The 16,709-nt window shown below is 41.9% G+C and overlaps 1 protein-coding gene across 3 annotated transcripts in view; it reads right to left on the bottom strand.

Moving 5' to 3' along the window:
* The window catches only part of TRIO (trio Rho guanine nucleotide exchange factor), a gene marked incomplete at its 5' end in the record, with an annotated part of 386,192 nt that overhangs the window by 236,292 nt on the left and 133,191 nt on the right, over nucleotides 1–16,709 (bottom strand). For all 3 annotated transcript variants that reach the window (XM_081233199.1, XM_081233200.1, XM_081233198.1), the window contains one exon: nucleotides 13,364–13,438. In XM_081233199.1, coding sequence (XP_081089325.1) covers nucleotides 13,364–13,438 — 75 coding nt within the window. The remainder of the gene's footprint in view (nucleotides 1–13,363; nucleotides 13,439–16,709) is intronic.

Below are 16,709 nucleotides of genomic sequence, written 5' to 3'. Positions count from 1 at the left end.
CAGCCATAAAAGGGGAAATAGACAGTAACACAATCATATTACGGGACTTTAACAGCCACTTTCACCAATGGACAGATCATCCAAAATGAAAATATATAAGGAAACACAAGCTTTAAATGATACATTAAACATGATAGACTTAATTTATATTTATAGGACATTCCATCCAAAAACAACAGAATACACTTTCTTCTCAAGTGCTCATGGAACATTCTCCAGGATAGATCGTATCTTGGGTCACAAATCAAGCCTTGGTAAATTTAAGAAAATTGAAATTGTATCAAGTATCTTTTCCAACCACAACACTATGAGACTAGATATCAATTACAGGGAAAAAATGTGTAAAAAATACGAACACATGGAGGCTAAACAATACACTACTAAATAACCAAGATATCACTGAGGAAATCAAAGAGGAAATCAAAAAATACCTAGAAACAAATGACAATGAAAACACGATGACCCAAAACATATGGGATGCAGAAAAAGCAGTTCTAAGAGGAAAGTTTATAACAATACAATCCTACCTCAAGAAACAAGAAACATCTCAAGAATAAACAACCTAAGCTTACACCTAAAACAATTAGAGAAAGAAGAAAACACAAAACCCAAAGTTACCAGAAGGGAAGAAATCAGAAAGATCAGATCAGAAATAAATGAAAAAGGAATGAAGGAAACAATAGCAAAGATCCATAAATCTAAAAGCTGGTTCTTTGAGAAGATACACAAAATTGATAAACCATTAGCCAGACTCATCAAGAAAAAAAGGGAGAAGACTCAAATCAACTGAATTAGAAATGAAAAAGGAGAAGTAACAACTGACACTGCAGAAATACAAAGGATCGTGAGAGATTACTACAAGCAACTCTATGCCAATAAAATGGACAACCTGGAAGAAATGGACAAATTCTAAGAAAAGCACAACCTTCAGAGACTGAACCAGGAAGAAATACAAAATAAAAACAGACCAATCACAGGCACTGAAATTGAGACTGTGATTAAAAATCTTCCAACAAATAAAAGCCCAGGACCAGATGGCTTCACAGGCGAATTCTATCAAGCATTTAGAGAAGAGCTAACACCTATCCTTCTGAAACTCTTCCAAAATATAGCAGAGGGAGGAACACTCCCAAACTCATTCTACGAGGCCACCATCACCCTGATACCAAAACCAGCCAAAGATATCACAAAGAAAGAAAACTACAGGCCAATATCACTGATGAACACAGATGCAAAAATCCTCAACAAAATACTAGCAAACAGAATCCAACAGCACATCAAAAGGATCATACACCATGATCAAGTGGGTTTTATCCCAGGAATGCAAGGATTCTTCAATATACGCAAATCAGTGTGATAAACCATATTAACAAATTGAAGGAGAAACACCATATGATCATCTCAATAGATGCAGGAAAAGCTTTCAACAAAATTCAACACTAATTTATGATAAAAACCCTCCAGAAAGTAAGCATAGAGGGAACTTACCTCAACATACTAAAGGCTATATATGACAAATCCACAGCCAACATTGTTCCCAATGGTGAAAAACTGAAACCATTTCCTCTAAGATCAAGAACAAGACAAGGTTGTCCACTCTCACCACTATTATTCAACACAGTTTTGAAAGTTTTAGCCACAGCAATCAGAGAAGAAAAAGAAATAACAGGAATCCAAATCGCCAAAGAAGAAGTAAAACTGTCACTGTTTGCAGATGACATGATACTATACATAGAGAATCCTAAAGATGCTACCAGAAAACTACTAGAGCTAATCAATGAATTTGGTAAAGTAGCAGGATACAAAATTAATGCACAGCAACCTCTTGCATTCCTATACACTAATGATGAAAACTCAGAAATAGAAATTAAGGAAATACTCCCATTTACCATTGCAACAAAAAGAAAAAAATACATAGGAATAAACCTACCTAAGGAGACAAAAGACCTGTATACAGAAAACTATAAGACACTGATGAAAGAAATTAAAGATGATACCAACAGATGGAGAGATATACCATGTTCTTGGATTGGAAGAAACAACACTGTGAAAATGACTATACTACGCAAAGCAATCTACAGATTCAGTGCAATCCCTACCAAACTACCAATGGCATTTTTCACAGAACTAGAACAAAAAATTTCACAATTTGTATGGAAACACAAAAGACCCCGAATAGCCAAAGCCATCTTTAGAAAGAAAAACGAACCTGGAGGAATTAGGCTCCCGTGCTTTAGACTATACTACAAAGCTACAGCAATCAAGATAGTATGGTACAGGCACAGAAACAGAAATATAGATCAATGGAACAGGATAGAAAGCCCAGAGATAAACCCACTCACATATGGTCAGTTTATCTTTGACAAAGGAGGCAAGACTATACAATGGAGAAACGACAGCCTCTTCAATAAGTGGTGCTGGGAAAACTGGACAGCTACATGTAAGAAAATGAAATTAGAACACTCCCTAACACCATACGCAAAAATAAACTCAAACTGGATTAAAGACCTAAATGTAAGGCCAGACACTAACAAACTCTTAGAGGAAAACATAGGCAGAACACTCTATGACATAAATGACAGCAAGATCCTTTTTGACCCACCTCCTAGAGAAATGGAAACAAAAACAAAAATAAACAAATGGGACCTAATGAAACTTCAAAGCTTTTGCACAGCAAAGGAAACCATAAACAAGACGAAAGGACAACCTTCAGAATGGGAGTAAATATTTGCAAATGAAGCAACTGACGAAGGATTAATCTCCAAAATTTACAAGCAGCTCATGCAGCTCAGTATCAAAAAAACAAACAATCCAAAAATGGGCAGAAGACCTAAATAGACATTTCTCCAAAGAAGATATACAGATTGCTATGAAAGGATGCACACATCACTAATCCTTAGAGAAATGCAAATCAAAACTACAATGCGGTATCACCTCACACCAGTCAGAATGGCCATCATCAAAAATCTACAAACAATAAATGCTGGAGAGGGTGTGGAGAAAAGGGAACCCTCCTGCACTGTTGGTGGGAATGTAAACTGATACAGCCACTATGGAGAACAGTATGGAGATTCCTTAAAAAACTAAAAATAGAACTACCCTATGACACAGCAATTCCACTCCTGGGCATATACCCTGAGAAAACCATAATTCAAAAAGAGTCATGTACCACAATGTTCAATGCAGCTCTACTTACAATAGCCAGGACATGGAAGCAACCTAAGTGTCCATCGACAGATGAATGGATAAAGAAGATGTGGCACATATATACAATGGAACATTACTTAGCCATAAAAAGAAACGAAACTGAGTTATTTGTAGTGAGGTGGATGGACCTAGAGTCTGTCATACAGAGTGAAGTAAGTTAGAAAGAGAAAAATAAATACCGTATGCTAACACACATATATGGAATCTAAAAAAGAAAAAAAAAAATGGCTCTGAGGAACCCAGGGGCAGGACAGGAATAAAGACACAGACATAGAGAATGGACTTGAGGACACGGGGAAGGGGAAGGGTAAGCTGGGATGAAGTGAGAGAGAGGCATGGACATATATACACTACCAAACGTAAAACAGATAGCTAGTGGGAAGCAGCCACATAGCACAGGGGGATCAGCTTGGTGTTTTGTGACCACCTTGAGGGGTGGGATAGGGAGTCTGGGAGGGAGATGTAAGAGTGAGGATATATGAGGATATATGTATATGTATAACTGATTCACTTTGTTATACAGCAGAAAGTAACACACCACTGTAAAGCAAGTATTCTCAAAGATTAAACAAATATATTATACATCAACATATTACAGAAAGGTGCGTTTTGAACAATATAGTACGATATTTGTATTAAAACTTCCACCTCAGTTTTGGTAAAAAGAACAGCATCTCACATGTTTCTGGACCACCATTCTGAATATTTTAAATGCAACATAATGTGTGGCTCATTAGGGAGACTAAATGCCCATGACCCCTGCTCGACTGTCCTCCCTCTGGGGTCATTGTATCTCATAACGCGAGCAAGGTGGGCTCCAGCATGGCTGTGAAAAGTAGAATCTACAATCCGCCCCCTCAGACAGTCATGGGGGAGCCAATAGGTGTGCACGCGGCCATTCTGTTCACTCCAGGAGTGACGACAGGCTGCAGGTGCGTGCCGAAGTGCTGGCTGCCTCTGAAACTGCTCCACTGTCAATGAGAGATGCCCCCGAGCTGATGGTGCTGATGAGGAGCCCCCAGGGAACTGCCCGCAAGCGCATCCACGAAACAGGCCCTCATTCATGTCCTCAAAAAAGCTTACCTAAACCTGAACTTGAATTTTAAGACAGAGGGGCAAAAAATAATTTTGTCTTTTTCCCATTCCCACAAGAGTTTCAGAAAACTCACCACAATAATTTTAGAACTTCATCAAAAATCACTTATGAGGGACTTCCCTGGTGGCACAGTGGTTAAGAATCGCCTGCCAGTGCAGGGGACACGGGTTCAACCCCTGGTCTGGGAAGATCCCACATGCCGTGGAGCAACTAAGCCTGTGCACCACAACTACTGAGCCTGTGCTCTAGAGCCCACGAGCCACAACTACTGAAGCCTGTGAGCCACAACTGCTGAAGCCTGAAAGCCACAACTACTGAGCCTGCGCTCTAGAGCCTGCGAGCCACAACTACTGAAGCTCGCGTGCCTAGAGCCCACGTTCCGCAACAAGAGAAGCCACCGCAATGAGAAGCCCACGCACCACAACGAAGAGTAGCCCCCGCTTGCCGCATCTAGAGAAAGCCCGTGCGCAGCAACGAAGACCCAAAGCAACCAAATAAATAAATAAATTAAATAATTTTAAGAAAAAATCACTTGTGAAGTAAAGATGGCCTATTCTCCATTAAATAATTTAATAATTTCTTTTCACTTGCAAACCTCCCTGCATGGGGGTGCATCTTCCAATCTGTGGTGTGTCACAGTCAATGACAGGCAGGTGCCAATCATCCATATGAGGACCCTTCCCAGTGAGGTTTAAAAAAAAAATCTTAGAACCATTAGTATTAGTGCAGAAGAATATAGTCTCTGATCCTTAAGGAGCTTAAAAATCAACTCCACAGATGTCTGTTTATATTATATTCCCCAAGATTTAACTTGGTTGCCAATGTCACAGAAGGTACACAAATGAAAACACTGACCCAGTTATGAGGCAGAAAAGCCACAAGTTCAGAGTTTCGGTTCCTCAACTAATAAAAACAATGATGCTGCAGCTCGTAAAAGCTTCATCTACTAGACACACACTCCTATGTGTCTGATGTCAACCCCCAGCCTGACAGTGAGGCGGGAGAGGACAGATGTCAGTCCCACTTTATAGACGGGAAACTCAGCGCCTCTGTTCCTATGATGAAAAGAAAAGGGCAGGAAATCCATTTCCTGCACCTACCAACATCACAGGATATCTATGTATGAGAGCTTTACAGCGTCTGGACCTCTACGTGTCTGGAACCAAAAACCAACAGCCCGTTAAGGATTACCTGCCTATCCAAATGCTGGGTTAGTCGAAAAACAAGGCAAAAAACGTGAAGTTTTTGTTCAGAATGACACTCTTCTCAATTCTTATAAAAACAGCATCCTCTCTGCCATTCCTCCTCACCCCACTACATTTTACTTCTATGAGGCACCTATCACCTTCTAGTAAACGATACACGTCACACATTCTTTCTGTTTGTCTCCCCACTAGAACGGAAGCCCCCAGAGGCAGGCATCTCTGCTCACTCACTGACATCTTATACCCTCTCAGGCTGGCACACAGGAGGTATTCAATAAATAGTTACTGAATGAATGGATTCTTCTTTTATATTCCAAACAAAGTTAATTAAAAATACCTACTATCAGGTATCAGGAAGTTAAAAATGGAAATGCCTGATGAACACTCCTATAGAAACGCAGATGCTAAATGAACTGAGGTTTATTTCAATATCAGAAAGAGGCTGGAAAAGGTCTACGTAATAGCTATATATGTCTGTGTGACACTTCTTTTCCTAATAAACCCAGTGATACTCATTTCCCTCTTATGAAAGGTAACTTCAGGGGACTTGGTCTCTTGAGCAGTGTGGCCCAGAATGACCACAGAAGCAGCCAGTTTCAGAGTCACCCCTTTTTCTTTAAATGAATTGATAAAAACTCACCTGTTACCCAGGTAGAAGAAACTTCTTTTTTCTTTTTTTTTAACTGAAGTATAGTGATTTACAATATTGAGAATAAACTTGTTTCGTAAGAAAGGCATTCTTAGTTTGCGAAGTATAATGTAAATTTCAATGAACCGTATTGTTCTCTGCATGGTCCCCATCTGAATTTCCGGTTTCGAATACCATTGAAAATGGTTCTTCACTCCCCCTGAGGAACAGCAACTCACTAACCATGAAAAGCAAACTTTTCCAAAGCAAAGCTCTGAGAAAGTGCAGTTTGTGAAAGAGAAATTATGGCTACTATCTATTAAGTCTGCTACGGACCAACAAAACTCTGGTAAGAGGGTGCCCACTGGGTCCCTGCTCGAGGCCAACAGAAGGCCAGCCCTGACCGTCACACGCTCACCGCCAGTACCTTGTCGCTGCCTAATCCTGGGAATCAGAAACTCGCTTACACACCGTCTCGAATGAAGACTCTAAGGGGACTCTGTACTCTGTGGAAGGAAGGTCTCTAGAGGCACCCGGCCCTCCAGTCAGTCACTACAGCCTCGGACTGTGCCAGATGCTAACTAGAACACACAAAATGAATGGGAGGTCCCCCCTCCCTTCTCAAGAAACGTGGAATTTTCTGCAAAACTGAAACAAGAGCTAGGGTCAGTGGTCTCAACACTAACAGCAAACCTCTGGGCAATAAGACCCTATATTCCTGTCAATTCCCCCATTTACAAAGGTCAGTGTTCACCTTGCCCCAAAAAAAGCTATTCTCAATGAGTTATCCAAATGCTCGTCAACAGACAGCTGACTGAATAAGCTATGGTGCATACGCAGCACAGTTATATACGACTGTAAAAGGGATGGCGAATCTCCGTTTGTCCTGCTACACACTGCTCTCTCTAGAATACTGTTTAAGAGGAAAGCAGAAAGGCAGAGAAAATGGTGCAAAGTACATCACTGTCCGGTCTGGGGGCGGCGGCGGCGGGGAGGTGAGAATCGGTGGAGGGACAGAGACAGAGAGTGCTTATGTTTTAAAGGTATAAGAAATAAACCAAGACTAAAGAAGACGAAAGCAAAAAAGTTTACCTACTGGCGGGGGGAAGGTACAGGGTGGATGGGGCAAGGAGAGAAACTAGATTTCTTGGAGCACACCTTATCTTTTAACTTGTTTTTAGCTTTTAAACCTCAAATGATGTACATGTTACTTAGTACTGAAGCAAGATTAAGTGGTTGTTTTTTTAAGCCTTAAAAATAAATGTAAAGTAAAATAAGACAAATGATCCTGAGTTTCAGGTTGGGAAGAACTTGATCTACGTGGAAAGGAACTATTTTTTGTGACTTTAAAATACAGTAATAGGGCTGTACGTTCTTAGTGGTATGTACCCTTAGGACAACAAAACAACAGAAGTATTAAGTTACATTCGGTAGTCATACTGTGGTGATAACATCAGTATTACAATGTAAATAATTAGGTTGATGAGGGTAGGCACTAAGATTTTTAGCATAAGGAAAAGAAAAGGAGATGTAAATATAAAATCCAAGAAAAATAAAATATCTGTAATTCTATATTTGAATTGGAAACTTTAGTATGAAGCCATGATATCTTTTCTCACTTAGAAAATGTATATATACAGATTTCCTAAATGTGTCCACTGAAGAGGCTCAGAAACAGTGACCCACCCAGAACAGCAAGCTTCCCCAGTACCCTGCATCATTCCCCATGCAAAAGGACCAGGGCGCTTTAGAGAAATGGCTGACTGCAGATATGGAGCAGGAAACAGACAAGATGGGCCTGAAATATCTTGTAACATCAGCAGAGAGAGAAGCTGTAATACTGTGGTACTTGGATTCAGGAGCCCATCTGAAGAGGCTCCCACCGGCCAAAGGATGGGAACATTTTAACTTCGCAAGAGAAAAAGAAATGTACAGTGGGGGAATTCCCTGGCGGTCCAGTGGTTAGGACTCAGCACTTTCACTGCCTGGGTTCAATCCCTGGTCGGGGAACTAAGATCCCACAAGCCCTGCGGTGTGGCCGGAAAAAAAAAAAAACAGAAATGTACAATTGAAACACATCAAATATATTTAAAATCATGAGCTCAAAATGACACTTAAAAAAAAACTCAATGGTTTTTTTTATTAGTCTGATATCACTAATGATCATTCTTCATTAGTCTGAAAACTAATAAAGGACAAGCATCAATCATTGTTCCTCCTTTCCTGTATGAACTGTGTTCTCAGGGAGACCAAGAAGCTGATTGGGACGTTTCTCTTTATGGAATACCCAAGTTGACAAATGAAGAACAAAGGATATAATTAGATTATCACTATTTTGTAACCCTAAGAAAATATTACATCGAAGCAATAATTATCGTAACGTCATAAAAGAGAGACAACCAGACTCTCCCAATAAAACTCCCAGTAGAACTACCCAACACTACCCATTAAAATTTTCTGCCTATTTCCCTGCAAAACCAAGCGTCAAGATCCAGCTCTTAGTTCACAGGAAACACGGGGCAAGGGGAACATGTGACATGACCCCCCCCCAGGGATGCAACCAGCAAAATGTAGGGAAATCTACAGGAAAACACCGTTTCCTCATTTAATAAACATACAGGAGTGACACAGAAAGAATGAGGAGAAGGAGGAAGCTGAAGATTAAAAGATGCATCAGACACATCAACCAAGTGCAGTATACATTCTATAAAAACAAATTACGAGACAAACGGAAACATGAATACTGATTAACGTTTTATATATCAAAGTTATTATTCATTTTTATGTCTATTAATGGTATATTGAGGTTTTTTTAAAGCTTTTCAAGGAATATAGATGAAACAAGATTATTGAGGTGACCCATGGATTCATGACAGTTTTCTATACTATTCTCTCTCCTCTTGGACGTTGAAATGTTCCATGATAAAAAGTTAAGGGAGGACTTCCCTGGTGGTGCAGTGGTTGAGAATCCGCCTGCCGATGCAGGGGACACGGGTTCATGCCCCGGTCCGGGAAGACCCCACATGCTGTGGAGCGGCTGGGCCCGTGAGCCATGGCCACTGAGCCTACGCGTCCGGAGCCTGTGCTCCGCAATGGGAGAGGCCACAACAGTGAGAGGCCCGCATACCACAAAAAAAAAAAAAAAAAAAGTTAAGGGAAAAAAGGTGTTCTTAATTCTGGTGGCTGCCTGTGAGTTTTTTCAAGGCCCAGACCAAACCCTAGTGGCACAGGAGCCACATGAAGTGGTTGACATTATATACATACACATACATATATACATATAATGTACACACACGCACAACATTAAATATGTAATACACTGACTATGTATACCATAAACATACCTACTTTTATAGATATAACATTAAACATACACTACAGGACACTTCTTTTACTGCCCCTCCTCTGATGTCATGCATGAAGTTAGATACGTCACTCACCTCATTCAAAAGGACTACTTTTTAGGGTACCCGGAGATGAGACAGGATCAGAAATACTGAAGCTCAAAGAGTCCACACCGGTTTCTTAGAGATCTTGAGCTAACAGGCATCTCACAGAATCGCTGATCCCCTGGCCTGCTTTTTCAAAGCCCTGGCTATTCCACTTAGACTTAATTTACTAAAAGCCACTCACATGGAGAGCTTTTACAAAGTTACTGTAATAAATACCCCTGATATTTATTAAAATGGGGTCAGGGCAAAAAAGTAGATTGGCAATTGCCAGAGCTGAGGGGTGGAGGAATCAGGGACTGGGTATGGGGCTCTTTGGGGGCTGATCAAAGTGTTCTGGGATCAGGACAGTCAGTGGTGATGCTTCCACAACCTTGCGAACACACTAAAATCTACTAGGTTGTACACTTTTAAAAGGTAGATTTAAAAAATAAATAAATTTTTGGGGGCTTCCCTGGTGGCGCAGTGGTTGAGAGTCCGCCTGCTGATGCAGGGGACATGGGTTCGTGCCCCGGTCTGGGAAGATCCCACATGCCGCGGAGCGGCTGGGCCCGTGAGCCATGGCCGCTGAGCCTGCGCTTCCGGAGCCTGTGCTCCGCAACGGGAGAGGCCACAACAGTGAGAGGCCCGCGTACCCCCCCAAAAAATAAAATAAAATAAAAAATAAATAAAATTTTAAAATAAATAAAAAATAAAAGGTGGATTTATGGTATGTGAATTATATCTCAAGAAAAAAGAAAAAACAGGATCAGAGGTTAAAATGTTTCAAAAGTTATTCCTTCATTGAAATAAAAAAAAATTACCACATAGGTAATCAATTTGTTTCTAATTTAATGTTTTTTTCCTTTTCCCTTCCTAAATAAGATAACAGCAAGCCTAAGGCAATCAGCAAGGACCTCATGCTACTTTAACTGGCCGATTCTGGCCACAGATTAGGAAATACTATGAAACTGTGGTGGCCCCTACTAACTGCATTTTGCTAACATAGCTGGTAGAAGTCCTACCATCTCTAAAGATGGTTCTGGACTGATTTGCTGCAATGCAAAACTTCCCTCCCCACTTAAAGACATCCAACTTTAATTAACCCTGCAGAATTTAAGGTTTTAGCAAAGATTCATGATAAACTCTGAAAGAATGATTTTACTGGATTAGTTGAAAGAGAAATAGTTTAGTGTTGACAGTAACTTACATAGAAACACCATCTAATAATATATTCTGTATTAAATGCTTAAGAACAGAGTGAATATGTACATGTACACACTGCTATATTTAAAATAAATAACCAACAAGGACCTACTATATAGCACAGGGAATGCTGTTCAATATTCTGTAATAACCTAAACGGGAAAAGAATTTGAAAAATAGATACATGTATACGTATAACTGAATCACTTTGCTGTACACCTGAAACTAACACAACATTGTTAATCAACTATGCTCCACTAATTTTTTTTTTTTTTTCCTGCGGTACACGGGCCTCTCACTGCTGTGGCCTCTCCCATTGCGGAGCACAGGCTCCGGACGCGCAGGCTCAGTGGCCATGGCTCATGGGCCCAGCCGCTCCGCGGCATGTGGGATCTTCCCGGACCGGGGCACGAACCCGCGTCCCCTGCATCGGCAGGCGGACTCTCAACCACCGCGCCACCAGGGAAGCCCTCCACTATTGTTTTTAAAAAAAGAGTGAGTACATATAACAATCATCACTCAGTCTTCTACTGTTCTTCGCTTACCCATCACCACAAGCATAATAAGAGAAGAAAGTGCAGTGACGAGGTTTAGGAACAAAAGAAGGGACCAAAGCAGCAGGTGCCCTCATCACAGAGCCAAACTTTAAAACAGGACACTGATGAACGTGCGAGATCAGCTTTCTTTAAGCCTTTCTTACAAAAGAAAGCCTGTAATATTTTAAAGTAGAGTCTTTCACTTTAAAATCCACCTGTTAACTAGTCAGGAGGCTCACGAAACTGGCATGAGTCCATATTTTGCAGTTTGTCAGTAAATGATTAGAAAGGAGCAAATGCTAATTTGAAAACAGTGTATTAGGAGCCAGGAGGGCCTTTTTTCCCCTTACATTTCTTTACTATGTTTTTCCAACAATCTAAAGCACCTTCTCCTTTTCATGAACTTAGTCTTCTATTAAGCTCTCAAAGTCACTTTGAATTAGATTTACTTCAGCAAAATCATCAAACAGTGGTCAACAGGAACCAAGAAACACTACTGGACACAAAGCAAGATGAGACTAGCGAAAAGGCCACAGGAAGCTGCAGCCTAAATATATACCCGTCCCACATGCGTAAAGGACACACAGAACGCATAAAAGCAGCTAGCAGTGTCACAAATTTAAATAAAATGTGTTCAAGAGGAGACATGAGATCAGCACAGCATGCCTGTTTGTGAAAGATAAAAATTTATCAAGGGAAACACATCCAGGAAGACTGTCTAAAAGCACGTGGCAGTCTACAGATCTTACTTCCTGCTATAACACAGCAGAAAACTCCTGCAGACCTTTGTTCTGTAACAAGTGAACTGGTGCTAAAAAGGTATGATACCCAATGGCTGTTCTGTTCATGTAGGAAGGAACCCCCGAGGAGACAGCCAGAAAAGCCCCAAAGCTGACCCTCTGTGTGCAGAGGAGAGGGCAGGTGAGTGCCCCAGAGCCTGGGAGACTGGTCCAGTCTGTCCCCATGCTGCAGAAGGGCCAGGAGTTAAGTGGAGGACCAGCTGGCAGAGACCATCAGGGCTTTCCAGGTCCATGACATGGGTTCTAGGAATTCCAGGACCAGAGCGCCAGAAAGAGAGGCAAGGAATTCAGGACACACCTACATATGGTCTCATTCCCACCACTTCTGCTGAGATGGTGGGTGTATACCCTGAGAAAACAGTAATTCAAAAAGACACATGTACCCCAGTGTTCACTGCAGCACTATTGACAATAGCCAGGACAGGGAAGCAACCTAAATGTCCCTCGACACAGGAATGGATAAAGAAGATGTGGTACATATCTATAATGGATTATTACTCAGCCATAAAAAGAAATGAAATGGGGTCATTTGTAGAGATATGGATGGACCCAGAGTCTGTCATACAGAGTGAAGTAAGTCAGAAAGAGAAAAACAAATACTGTAATATTAACGCATATATGTGGAATCTAGAAAAATGGTACAGTTGAACCTATTTCCAGGGCAGGAATAGAAATGCAGACATAGAGAACAGACATGTGGACATGGGGGAAAGAGGAGGGTGGGATGAATTGGGAGATTAGGTTTGACATATATATACTACCGTATGTAAAACAAGTAGCTAGTGGGAACCTGCGGCACAGCACAGGGAGCTCAGCTCGGTGCTCTGTGATGACCTAGACGGGTAGGATGCAGCGGGGGAGGGGGTATATGTATACGTATAGCTGATTCACTTCACTGTACAGCAGAAACTAACACAACATTGTAAAGCAATTATACTCCAATTTAAAAAAAAATCAGTTTTTTTACTTAACTGACTGGGGCAAAACAGCCAAATGTTTGTTGAAATACAGACACGAACATATTTTAATCACCGAGGCTATCTGACCTATGATGTGCCTGCCAGCTAGAAGAAAACTCTTTGGGCACTAATTTCTCAGGACAACACTACAAAAATAAAGCAGTTAAAAATCCATCGAAATGCCAATGCTTTTACGTTGTGACAGGTGGGCTAGTTTATAGTTTAGTATTTCAGACTCTGACATTGTATCAAAGCACTCAGAAGGAACAATAGAGCAGATTAGAAAGTTAAACTTTACCTGAAAGGTATGCAACTTTTTCCTTTAAAATTGGCAAAACATCCATAGCTTTCATTTCATCGTTTTTTCGAAACCCTGAAATACATAAGGAGAAAATAAAATTACTGGGTTGCTTGAGTGTCATTTAATTTCCTAACCACCCTATCTCAATGCCAACACAGCTGCTTTCTTCACACCCATTAAATCAACTTGAGAAATATCATCATTTGAAAACATCTGAATTCTATGAAGGAAAGTCTCTGACCACAGGATTACCTTCTATTTCAATGTGGAAAAATGATTTGCAGACCCAGACCCAGAGGCTCCCATACCAAGCAGGCTCTCCATCATTTCTGGTTTTAAAGAAAGGTTTGGTCCCAAAATGACGGGATATGAAATCAGTCCAGATTGTTTCAAAAATCTTCATTTTAATTCCACAGATTTAACACAAACACTGGCAAATAAAGCAGCAACATGGTTGTTTAAAAACTGCGATTCATGCCACACTCAAACCTCTAGGGGGAGCTCAGAGCCTCATCCTATCTCCGAATCCAGTTAAACATAAACAGCATCACGGAGGAGAGCAGGATTATAAACAGCTGGGGACTGGCCACAGCTCCCACTTGGCGCTGTCCTTCCAGGCTTTCTGGGTCAGGCGACCCTGGAGGAATGTCACTGGCGAACGTGGTAAGATGGCCTGGTGTCACCCGCTTCACTGGGTGGCCCAGGTCCCTCTCCTCACACCAAACCAACTCACCCCACGCCCCGACCATCTAGAAGACCAAGTGGAAACAGTGTGGCAAGGAAGCACGCAGCGGGCACTTTAGGCCAGGCCAGCACCCATCTCCGCAAACGGAACTCTGGCAGCCCAAACACGACCAGCCCAGCTCTCCAGGGCGAATGCCCACATGGGACTTTGGGGTCAGAAATGTTCATACCGGTAATAACGCCTCGGCATTTTTCTTTTGGAGGTCTCTACCAGGGGAAATCCAGGTTCAGGATGTTGGCCATACTCATCAAAACCAGTAACTATCATTCACGGCAGAGCAATCTCTAGAAAGAATTAAAGAGAGCTGCCCATCCCTATTTTCCTGTTTGTTTTTGCCAAAGTAGTACAAGGAAAGGATCCAAAAATGTGAGTTTGGTAATAAATAACCAATGCAAGGCATAGACCTGGAATTAGCAGCAAAAAAAGTGCTCTAGGTACGTGATTGGAGCTTCCACTTCTCCTGAGCCTGAGCAGTTCCTGTGGACCAGCCCCGCCACAGATTAAACCTACAAAAACCGACTGTCTCAAGGCACAGGAGAGTGACCAAAAGCAGGGAGAGACACCAGGAAAAAGGAAGTGACTTTATAATGGCTTTCAGCCTGAGGGCAGGGCCCAGCCTAAGCCACCTGGAGCTGCTAAAACAAGTCGGGACACAACTAAGGGCAACGTCAGCAGCTGTAATCACGAGAAGAAATCATGCAAAAGAGAGGGGAGCCCCAAATTCTGTACATAAACTTGGCACAAACCTCTGGCTGTCCCCCGAGCTTGCATGTTCAGGGCAAGCTCCAAGTAGCCCCAGCTCCAAGCTAAGGCTAAGGACCTGACCCGAGGCTGGAGTGGCTGCCCACTGCAGGGTCCAGCCTGCTGAATCAAGTACCCAAACAGCAACAAAACCAGCACATTTTGGAGGAATCCAACAGAATCTAGTCTCTGCAATGTATCATTCACAGAAACAAAGAATGAGTAGATTAATAACAATCCTGTCCTAGATTAATAACAATCCTGTCCACAGAATACCTACACATGTACAAAGAGTCCAGTTTAACAGGATCTAACCATGACACTGACGATCACCAGAGACTTCTGTGCAAAGACCACAGCCAAACACATCCTGACGAGGACCCTGAGGTCCAAGGGCTTAGCGGCACTACCCAGCTGGTTGTGAAATGGCTCAACACAGAACGCAGGCCTCCAGATCACCAGGCCATTTTGCTTTCCAATATACCATGCCTTATGCTGGCAACCCACCAAGCTTTTAGAACAGTGGCTATTTATAAAAGGCAAAACAAGAGCCAAGGGCTCTGCAATTTCATCCTTAAGGTTCCTTCAAAACTCTTGAATGGATGCAGTGTCATCTCAGCAAATCATTGCCTGTCACTGGGTAATTCACTGAATGTGTCTACAAAGATTGATGACATCCCAGTTCCAACCGAGGCGGACATGGATGGCCGCGGGGCAAATGCAAAGAGGAATCAGGCACCACAGTGGCCTTGGCAGAGACAAGCTCATAAACACCTAGAGAGCAAGGCACAGGATGGAAAGTTCTGTAAGCAGCACGAACGGACCCAGGCAATGAGGAGCCAGATCAAGTAACCAGAATACTAGGAAGGAGGAAGCCACAGCTGTGGACCCCCATCTACCGGGATGTGAAAACGGGATCCCCTTCCACCGCTACCAGACAAGAAAACACACGCTTCCTACCGCCCCCCCCCATAGCCCGTGTGCACACGTGCCCCGGCCGGGACACAGCAGAGCCCGCAGAGAGCTGCCACTACCACCGCGGTCCTGGATTCCCACACTACAGAAGCAGGAGCTGCCTCTCACACAACCCTCGACAAGGAGAATGTCCCCATTCCAGTTCGGGGACCTCAAGAGAGGCCTGTGTGACTTACGGAATTCCGAAGCATTCTTGACAATTCCCACCGACTCTGAACTACATCTGTTTATTAATAACCTTGATGCAGTGCATGATGCCAGTTAGAGCTGCCATGTTCCAGGTCACCCCACAGGAAGAATATCATACTGATATGAAAACAAAGTGAAGAAAAAAACAAAACTGACAATGACGATCTCCCCTAAATTAAGTAAGACTCAACAGGTTTTCCCGAAGAAGAAAGACACATGAATCAATGGCTAAACTGGTGTGAAAATGTGTTTAACTTCTATTATGATATATGTACATGTCTGAACATAGACTAGAATATAAATTCTAAATAGTTTTACCGTAATATTTCTGTTGAATGTGGCACAGAAAAAAAGAGATGCTGGTTTTATTAAAATTGACAACGAAAACGTCTAAAACATGAAAGAAAATAGACAAACAAAGAAAGAAAGAAACATAAAACTAACCACACAAAGAAACTGAGTTTGTGGCTATTATTAGACGCTCACCTAAGTACTGTTTAACCTCGTTTCCATTTTTAAAAGACACACCCAACAGGCAAAGGACTGAGGAAGCCTGTACACATACTGAAGCTAGATTAACTATATCACGTAACTTTCAATAAAAAGCAAGAAGAACTCAGCCATGAAATGGCCTCAGATCAAATGGCAGATTCTGCTCCATGCCCTGAAAAGCTATTTATGAAAACAGAGTGC

The sequence above is a fragment of the Mesoplodon bidens genome (genome assembly GCF_964165515.1).
Source record: "Mesoplodon bidens genome assembly, chromosome: 4".
NCBI classification, from domain to species: domain Eukaryota; kingdom Metazoa; phylum Chordata; class Mammalia; order Artiodactyla; family Ziphiidae; genus Mesoplodon; species Mesoplodon bidens.
Note: the sequence above shows the minus strand (reverse complement) of the source record. Positions and strands in the feature narration are given on the sequence as shown.